The sequence below is a fragment of the Pyrus communis genome, chromosome 6 (genome assembly GCF_963583255.1).
Source record: "Pyrus communis chromosome 6, drPyrComm1.1, whole genome shotgun sequence".
Lineage (NCBI taxonomy): Eukaryota > Viridiplantae > Streptophyta > Magnoliopsida > Rosales > Rosaceae > Pyrus > Pyrus communis.
The window spans coordinates 11,690,128-11,700,257 of NC_084808.1; the positions used below are offsets into that span (position 1 = coordinate 11,690,128).

Below are 10,130 nucleotides of genomic sequence, written 5' to 3' on the forward strand. Positions count from 1 at the left end.
GTTTAGAGATTTTTCATGTTTGGGTGGGATGTGCTCCTCTAGCTGTTTCTGATGCTTTGTTATTTCAAGAAACGTGAATTTAAAAACGTTTTGAGCTTCTTGATACCAACCGGATCATGACCAGTAATCAAAATATCATCGACATAAATGAGGAGCGCCGTGAAGGATTTGCCATTTTTATTTGTGAAGAGGGAATAGTTTTACTTGGATTTAGTATATCTAGTGGAATGGCCTCATAAAACTTGAACAACCATTGACAAGATGCTTGTTTATGTCATATAAAGACTTATTCAGGTGACACACCATGTGCTCCCCCTGTCCCCCTATCACTTAAGACCAGGAGGCAGCACCATATAAATTTCCTCATAGAGATCGTCATGGAAGAAATCATTATTAATGTCCAACTAATGAAAGGACAAATGTTTTTGAAGCAGTGAGGGCTAAAAGGCATTGAAATGTGACCAACTTTGTAGCGGAGGGAAAAGTATCATGATAATAGATCCCTTCAAGCTGAGTGTAACCTTTGGCCATCAAACGGGTTTTGTAGCAGCCGATAGTGTCATCAGAATGGTGCTTTATTTTGTAAACCCACTTGCATCCAATGGACTCCTTGTCGGAAGGTAGATAAGTGAGAGTCCAATTATGGTTGGCTTCCAAAGCTCAAAGTTCAGAGGCCATGACCTATTGCCATTTAGGGTTCTCGATAGTTTTTGCATAAGCGTTTATATTATATGTATACATGTTATTGCTGCATGTATTGTTAAGTCTTTGATGCGAGGTTCACATGTCCAATACGACACCCCCATCGGATTAATACACTAATTCACATTCCATCCTAGTAAACATGTTCAGACATGAAGATTAGGACATTTTGCTTTGAAATTATACTTACTTTTATCCGCGTATGGAAATTGAAAGTGACAAATGTATTTTTATGTACAGTCCCTTTCTGCTTAGTCACTACAAAGGAAAAAGATGCAGCTCCATTTGTCGTTGATTGAGCAATGCACAAGAAAAAACAATCCGCCAAAATTTCACAATTGCCGATCGCATTTGTATTTTTATTTAATTTAAATATGAAAAAAAATCTTTATCTCCTGCCAAAACACGGCATATAGTCAGACTACTTTATCTCAGCCGGCCACACACAAATTCGAAGTTCAAACAGTTAAACCCATATATAGGAATCGTCATTTTACTCCTGTAACTCAAAATTAGTTCAACTTTGTTATTTGGAATTCGATTTTGATTCCTCTCTACCCCCATAAAACTCAAACTTTTTCTAGCTTTATTTTTAGCCACGCTTTCTGGAACTGATTTTAATCTTACTTTATCCTATGTAAAATAAAAATTGTCATTTTACTCTTGAAACTTAAAATTCTCTCAACTTTGCAACCTGAAATTCGATTTTGATTCCCCTCTACCCCATAAAACTCAAAGTTCACTCCACGTTGTCTTAATTTTATTAACCCCATTATGTGGGTTTGATTCGGGTACTAGGCTAATAAGGTTTTTTTTTTTTTTTTTTTCATCTCTGCAACTCATTCATAGCAACCCAAAAAAAAAAAAAAAAAAAAAAAAATTCAAATTCTTAATTTATTCTCTAAACTTAATATTTTCTGATTGCTGATTTTAACGAATAGTGGCGATTTAACATCAAATACATTAGCACATGTAGCTTACTCTTATTGGGTGGTGGACCTCACATCTGTTCTCGGAAAGACGTTTAGAGTTTGGTATTCTATTCAAAAAATTTCATCATTCCTTAAATCATTTTTTTAGAACATTTCTTGAAAATAATTTTTTTTTAAGACTAAAAAATTTGTTTGGTAAGAGATTTAAAAATTTTAAATCTTAAAACTTAAACTAAATAAAGAGATTCAAAGAGAGGGAGTAAGAGGATAGATGAGGAAAGAAAGCAACAGATGACCAAAGGAAAGAGAGAGAGAGAGAGAGAGAGAGAGAGAGAGAGAGAGAGAGAGAGAGAGAGAGGATTGGAAGAGAGAGAGAGAGGAAGGGGAGAGAGAGTAAAGATTTTTTAATGTACTTGGAACACGGAATAGTACACCATGTCTCTGTACAAGTGATGAGATTCTTGTGTTAAAATATTAATAACATGAAAAAGAAATTTTCCCATAATTTATATAACAAGTGGTGTAGCACTTGTATTACAGGCACAAGAAAAAAGTTTCTCAAGACAAGAGAAAGAACAAAGAGAATGAAGAGAGCGGATTAGAGGAGAGACAAAGACAATAACAACAACAAAACCTTTTGCCACTAAGTGGGGCCGGCTATATGAATCCTAGAACGCCATTGCACTGGGTTCTGTGTCACTTCTTTCGTTAGATCCACGTACTCTAAATCTTTTCTTAGAGCCTCTTCCAAAGTCTTCCTAGGTCTTCCTCTACTCCTTCATCCCTGAACCTCTGTCCCATAATCGCATCTTCTAACCGGAGAGTTAGTAGGCATTTGTTTCACATGTCCAAACCACCGTAACCGATTTTCTCTCATCTGTCCTTCAATTTCAATTACTCCTACTTTACCTCGGATATGCTCATTCCTAATCTTATCCTTTCTCGTGTGCCCACACATCCAACAAAGCATTCTCATCTTCTCTACCCCTATTTTATGTACGTGTTGATGCTTCCCTGCCCAACATTTCGTGCCATAAAACATTGCCGGCCTTATTGCCATCCTATAAAATTTTCCCCCAAGGTTTAGTGGCATACGACGGTCACACAACACGCTGGATGCACTCTTCCACTTCCTTCATTCAATTTGTATTCTATGGTTGAGGTCTTCATCCAACTCTCCGTTTTTTTGCAAGATAGATCCTAGGTAGCGAAAGCGGTTGCTCTTTGGCACTTCATTATCTCCAATCCTCACCTCTAACTCATTTGAGCCTTCATTTGCACTGAACTTGCACTCCATATACTCTGTCTTTGACCAACTTAAGCGAAAACCTTTAGATTCCAACACTTCTCTCCAAAAGTTAAGCTTCACATTTACTAATTCCTGAGTTTCATCTATCAAAATTAAAATTAAAAAAAAAAAGAAAAAAAAAAGGAGGAGACAAAAAGAAGAAAAGAGAGGGAGAGAGATTTGGGGTGAAAGGGGAGGAGAGAAAGAGAGAGAAGAAATGAATGAGCTTTAAATTTAAAAACTCTAAAAACTCACTTTTTGTGTTTTTAGAGAGATGCTATATATTTTAGTTAGTCTTGAATTTAGTTTTTGAAAATATTTCTACCAAACAAGTTTTTAAGGCTTAAAACTTGAAAATTGTTTTTGAGTTTAAAAAGTTGAATTCTAGTAGAGTATCAAATAGGCCCTTAAGTTTCAGGGAGAAGAGAGATTTCAAAAATCAAAATGAAACAGATTTTGAGTTTCAAAGAACTTAACCTTTGAGTTACAAAGTGTAAAGTACGATCAAAATCGAGTTTCAGGAGGCGTCGCTAAAAATAAGCCTTTTATTTTTCTTTAGACTTTAGCTTTAGTTGTAGGAAATCAACACTCTTTCCTTTTTTTACTACCCGAATTGCGAGACCGATGCATGTCCAAGCTCCACAACACAAACTTATAAGTCTGAGAAAGATCAAAGCCATCATCAACAATTTGTACGTGTTTCTGTCGAAATTATTTATGCATGTCTTACATTAGACTAATGGTGGGTGGGCTAAAACCTAAAATTTCCCTCCCCTCCACCCCCCCCCCCCAAAAAAAAAATCCACTCCAACCCATGACCTAAAATAAACCTAAAACCTAAAACCCAAAAGGGAGTCAAATTCTAGCCCAATTTTAGGCCACAAAGCAAAATGGCCCCAATCAACTGAGACTGAAACCAGGGCTGTGAAGCCCACTTCCCAAATCCTACACACCTACGCGCTGCACGCACTAGGCTTTGCTGAAATATGGACAAGCACACGTGGGGGTGTTCCCCCGGTTGTCAGACCATCAAGTAGCCCAACGGCTACTTTTTATCATCCAACGGCTATGTTTAAATGGGCTGTTGGTTAATCCAACGGTTTAGGTTCAAATTATTATTTTTTTTAGTTTTATATTTATATATTTATTGAATCCAACGACTTAGATCGAATGTAATCAAATCTAACTGGTAAAAAAATAAAGATCTAACGGTCCAAATTTAAATCCAACGGCTAAAATAATTAAAAAAAAGATTATTTAACTTAAAATTCAACAAAAAACTCTATAAATACCTATGTATTTGTTCAAACATCCACACAAAACTCACTTTTCTCCTACAATTCTTCCAATTTTTCTTTCTACCACTTCTTCTCATCTCCAAATTTTTCAAGATGGCAAAAGGGCATGTTAGATGTCATAATTGGACCTTTAACGAAGATATTACTTTATGTTTGACAGGGATTTCTGTTAGCGAAGATGGTGCCGTCAACACGAATCAAAATAGAAAGGTTTTGTGGGGTAAAATCATTGATAAGTTCCATGAAAACTCCAACGCCAATTGAAGGGAAGTTGGTGGTGTTTATGATTGGTGGAAGATTATCAACAAAGCGTGCACTTTGTGGAAGGGAAGCTTGGAAAGAGCCACGGTTGACATGCCTAGTGGAAGGGGCGCCTAAAAAATTATGAGTTTCTTTGTTGGTATTTTAGTTGTCATGTACAAGACAACTAATAGTATTTTGCAACTAATTGTCTTTATATATTTGTTGCATAGGGTGACAAAGCAATAACAATTTACAAGACAAGAACTACACCAAAAAATCAAGCTTTTAAGTTGCACCATGCTTGGAACATCCTCAATGATTGTCCGAGGTGGGGAACCGATGCAAACCAACAATGTGGAAGATTATTTCATAGTGAAGTCCCACCCCTAAATGATGTCAATGAAGGTGTGAATTTTGCCGAGAATGAAGGTGTCGAACAAATGACCCCAACTTCTTCTTTTGAAAGGCCCCCAGGTAGAGATAAGCAAAAGGAAGCAAAGAGAAAAGGTAAGTCCCAAGATCCGATACGTGCACAATTTGCTAGCGAAATGGTAAGATTGAACGAAAACCATATCTCTCGGCAAGAAGAATCTGCCCAAATGCGTTTGGCATGAAGGAAGAAGGGGATAGGGAGCAAGAAAGGTTCGAAGTTAATTTGATGATGGAGGACCTCGACAAATACACTCTAGAGAGGAAGAAATACTTACGTGGTAAGCAAAAGGACATTTTACGAAAGAAGGCCACAAGGAGTATATTTCAAGATGATTCATCTCAAGACTATCACCCAAGTCCATCACCAAGTCAAGATGGTGGATATCATTATTAAGTTCATGTAGTTTATGAGTTTTCGATTGTATTAAGTTTATGTGGTTTATTAATTGTCATTTGTATTAAGTTTATGGGGTTTATTAAATGTCGTTTGTATTAAGTTTATGTGGTTTATCATGATTTTCATGTATTGATTTAGTGATTTTTCAAAATTTATCGGAATTTAAATATTTTTAGGTTAAAATGTTCATATAATTAATTTAGGATAATCTACATAAATTTTTTTTTTTAAATTAATTTAAAAAAAATTTAGCCTTAGCAGAAAAACTGTTTTTAGACTAAAACCTAAATTTTCTAGGCTAAATATCTTTAGGTTTTAAGTCACCATTGGAGATGGTCTTATGATTTCAAAGCCCGCAGTAGTGCGGGCAAATTTTCAAGTTGATTCTAAAATCTAAAGTCAACTTATTCTCCGCGGGCCTCGTGATTAAACTTGAAGCATGCATGACAATGCAAATCACACCAGCATGATGGTGATCTCTTATCACCGCTACGAACACCTCACCAGAGAATTATGAAGCCATATATGTAAAAAGTAAAGCAGGAAAACAACACACAAAGAAATGAAGGAAGAGAGACGTAGGGAGAGCTATGTACAATTGTTGCAGGACAATGAAATGTAAATCCTAGTCAGTCAATTGCTGATTTCTGCCAACAAGGACCATTACGTCCAGTCGCGGCCTTTTAAATCAGCAGCAGTGAGGGTAACCTGCACGTTTTAAACAAAGGTTGCATAAGAGGTACAAATAATATTGGAAGCGATAATTTCCAAGAAAATGACTGCATCGTGCATCACCTTTGGACCTTTGAAGTTCAATCCAATGCCAGTTTAGTTTAATTTCTTCTTCCATGGCTAGTCATATCCATTTCTCTGAATATGCACACTGAAAAAAAAAACAAAAATATGATGCGCAATAACCCCTTAATTTTATTGATTCTCTAAACTACACATCTTAAAAACTAAGAGCACCTGTTTGGTTTTCAACTTGAATCTAATTTTTTTTAACTCAAAAACAATTTTTGAGTCCCAAGCCTAAATTCTTGTTCGTAGTACTATTTTGAAAAACTGAATTCAAAACTAAAACCCACTCTTATCCTCTCTCTCTCTCCAGATCTTCTTTTCTTCATCCTCTCTGCCCTCTGTCTTATCTCTCTCTCTTTCTCTCTCTCTCTCTCTCTCCTCTCTCTCCCCTCTCTTCCTCTCTCCCTTATCTCTTTCTCTCTCCATCTCCTTTCTTCCGCTCTCTGCCCTATCTCTTCCGGTCTCAATCTCGATCTCCCTCCTTCGGCTCCAACAAGGAGTTGCTGGCAAAGAGCTTTTTTTTTTTGAAAATAAAATTGCTAAGACAAAAACAATTTTGTGTCATACCAAACAAGTTTTTGAGTTTTATAAAAATATTGAAAACTATTGAGTAGGGTACCAAGCGGGCCCTAAAGCTTTTAGCTGCCCAATGAACTAATCATGCAGAAAAGGGAGGGACAAATAAATTGCAAACCAGAAAATAATCACACAACTTTACACCCCAAAACATTGCTAAATATGCCAGAAGAGAAAGAGAAATTACTTTAATTCACCAACCTGGCATCACAATATTATAAACATGTCGTTTTGTTGATAAGATCCAGATGCATAGCAGGGCGTCATCCTCGTTTCTCTAGACAGAATTAATGTTTGGAATGTAACCTTCAATCTTCAGATCCTCATATAGTAATTTAATTACATCGAGAATCTCTGTTGAGCCTTCACCCGAGTGAAACTCATGAAGTTGATCCTCATTCCCAATCCAGCTACAACCAGGAGTCTTACTGACACCTCTTTGTCTCATCAACATTCTCATCCTAGCTGAATCATCCCACATTTCTAAATTTGCATATATCTTTGATGAGATAACATAGTTTCCAGAATTTGCAGGCTCTAATTCAAGAAGCAACTGCAACACCTGCTCGGAGACATCTACATTTTTACACTTCCTACAGGCACCAAGCAACGCCCCCAGTACAACTTGATCTGGTTTTTCAGGCATTTTCTGAATGAAGTCCCAAGCTTCATGTACAAGTCCTGCACGCGACAACAGGTCAACCATGCAAGAGTAATGCTCTATTTTTGGAACAAGCCCAAATGACGAGCTCATCAAATTAAACAACTGACGACCCTTGTCGACTAATCCAGCATGAACACATGCAGAAAGTAATCCTACAAATGTGATGTCATTTGGCCGAACAGATGCACAACCTTCTGTCATGCGCTTGAATAGGGATATTGCTTCATGTGCTCTCCCATGGAAAGCAAGGGCAGATATCATGGCATTCCAAGAAACCTCATTTTTCTGGGGCATGTCTTCAAAAACTCTTAGAGCAGTGGCTAAGCTCCCACACTTAGCATACATGTCAATCAATGCAGTACCAACGTAAATGTCATGTTGTAAGCCTCGTTCAGTTGCATATGTGTCGATCCATTTCCCCAATTCTAGGGCACCAATTGAGGCGCATGCAGACAGCACTCCCACCAACGTGATTTTATCAGGATTGACACCTGCCTCTTTCATACCATCAAAGAGCACCATTGCCTCATCAGACATTCCATTTTGTGCATACCTGTCATGTATGAAAATGATGATTTACAAATATATATTGATGGTATACTGCTGATTGTCGAATTGGACATACTTATTGAAGTCATCCCATTAGAATCTGATAACCATAGGTTTTTACCAGATTCCTCTTCCAGGGACATATTGAAGGGGCTTGAGGGTCAATAACAGTCAGAAAATATTTAATAGATGCGTAAGAAAACTTCTGTAAGCAATAAAAAGTACAAAGTAGTGCGAAGTGTGAACGTATGGGAGTACCAAGTTGAACACCATCATAAATATATTGCTCTTTCTTATGTGCTTATTGTTAAACCAAACAGCAGGCAAATGAAAATAGTTTTCATAAAGCAACCCAGCCACCTCCTAAAAAATTGCACTCCCATGGAAGAAAATGTTCAGTTCAACCAAAGGGAACCTCTCACATAGATATTTTTCCATAGAGAAGTAGGTGCAACTGTGCCCAAAACAATTTACCAGACTTTGTTTTGGGTAATTAGAAACTAATCTAGTATAATGTTGTAATAGGCACACTTTGCTACAACCAAATGTAGCTACTAGTTCATTTATGTCAAAGAAATTACCCTTCCGTTTTTGTTATTTTAATAATCTGAAGAGATTTTCAACATACAAAGATTTGAGCGCAATACTTATGTTTCATGATCTACTAAATGTGAGATATAATCTAACCCAAGGTGCAAGGCATCTATGTGAAAAAGCGCTCAAAAGCTTCATTTTCTCATTCTCCTTCTTCATCACATCAATCCCAGTTCTGTACTTCCATTTCGTGTTAAGACAGAACATTCCTGTAACCCTAGTCTCTTTCTACCCTGGACATTGTTATAACCTTTTGCTGTTCAAATCACATTGCTATTGAATCTAAGAAGTATGTTATATTCCCATTTAATTTTTTATCATCAAAACCTAACATTCTAAGACTGATAAAAAAAAGTTATTTCCTTTGCGTTATCCTCAAATTGCATTTGCAGGCCTGCAGGGAGCAGTATAAACAAAAAAAAAAAAAAAAAAAATATATATATATATATATATATATATTTATATAAACTATACTTGAGGGAGAGTTACTTGCCCTGAAATCATGGCATTCCAGGTTATCCGATCCTTTTTCTTCATGCTGTCAAAGACCCTCCTCGCTGAAGACAAATCACCACACTTTCCATACATACCAATCAACGCAGACCCCACATATGTATTCATCTCCAACTTATTCTCAATTACGAAACCCTCCACCCACTTACCCAAACTCAAATCACCCAGGTCCCCGCACGCCCCAAGAACTGTTACCAAGGTCCTTTCGTCTGGCTCAAACCCATCAGTCCTCATTTCGCAAAACAACCGCACAGCTTCCCCAGCACAGCCCATCTTGCAATACCCAGAAATCATTGAATTCCACGAAACCAAGTCCCTCTCAGAAATTTCGTCAAACACTTTCCGTGCGAAACCCAACTCACCACACCTTGCATACATAGTAATCAACGAGTGACTCACATGTCCATCCTTATCCAACCTAGTCTTAAACACCGACGAATGCGCTGCACGCCCATGATTCAACTCCAACAAGTTCGCACACGCGATGAACACAAACGGGTAAGTAAAATTATTGGGCATCAAATACAAAGACTTCATTTGGTAATAGAATTCAATAGTAAGCTGATATTTCTGCCATGTGGTGGTCAGGCCGCGGATCATGACGTTGAAGGCGTAGTCGTTGGGTTCGGGGATGTGGGAGAAGAGGAGGGAGGCATAAGTGAAGTCTTTGAGGTCAATGATTCTGGGGAGGAGGAAGTTGGGTTTGTCGACGGAGTTTATGAGCATTTGGGTGTGGATTTGCTTCAACTGTTTGGTGGAGGCACATTGTTTCAAGAGGTGTAAGAGATTTTCGAAGAGAAGGGGGGATTGGTTTGGGTTGGGGGGATTGAGTCGTGTTGGGGTTTTTGAAAAGGGGTTTAGGCGGGTAATGAGGCGTGGAGGGACTTTGGCTCCGAGCATTGTTTTGTGCCGTTCAAATGTGCTCTAAATCCAATTGTTTAAGTACCACTTTCTATTCTTTGCTTTGTGGCGGTTGTTGCTATTTGTTAGCTTATAAATCTTGCACTTTGACAGTTTACATTGTTTTAGGGTTTTGTTTAGATAATTTTCAATCATTTGAAATAGGTTTTTATCACAAATAATATTTGAAATTGATCCAACCCATCGAGATGGTCCTTGAAATTGAAAATTGATCAATGTA

The 10,130-nt window shown here is 37.4% G+C and overlaps 1 protein-coding gene across 1 annotated transcript; it reads right to left on the reverse strand.

Moving 5' to 3' along the window:
• Positions 1–5,720: 5,720 nt before the first annotated feature.
• On the reverse strand, positions 5,721–9,889 carry LOC137738317 (pentatricopeptide repeat-containing protein At2g34400). Its single transcript, XM_068477954.1, has 4 exons — positions 8,970–9,889; positions 6,871–7,886; positions 6,088–6,175; positions 5,721–6,000 (listed from the first exon to the last, which is right to left on the reverse strand). The coding sequence occupies exons 1-2, from the start codon at positions 9,887–9,889 to the stop codon at positions 6,947–6,949; spliced, it is 1,860 nt and encodes a 619-aa protein (XP_068334055.1). The 3' UTR covers positions 5,721–6,000; positions 6,088–6,175; positions 6,871–6,946.
• Between the last annotated feature and the right edge of the window lie 241 nt (positions 9,890–10,130).

What these genes read in the sequence shown, in the direction of transcription:
- LOC137738317 (XM_068477954.1), bottom strand. Translation starts at nt 9,889, where the DNA reads ATGCTCGGAGCCAAAGTCCCTCCACGCCTCATTACCCGCCTAAACCCC. An exon ending in TGGAATGCCATGATTTCAGG is followed by an intron (nt 7,887 to 8,969) that starts GCAAGTAACTCT and finishes CATACATGACAG; the next exon opens with GTATGCACAAAATGGAATGT.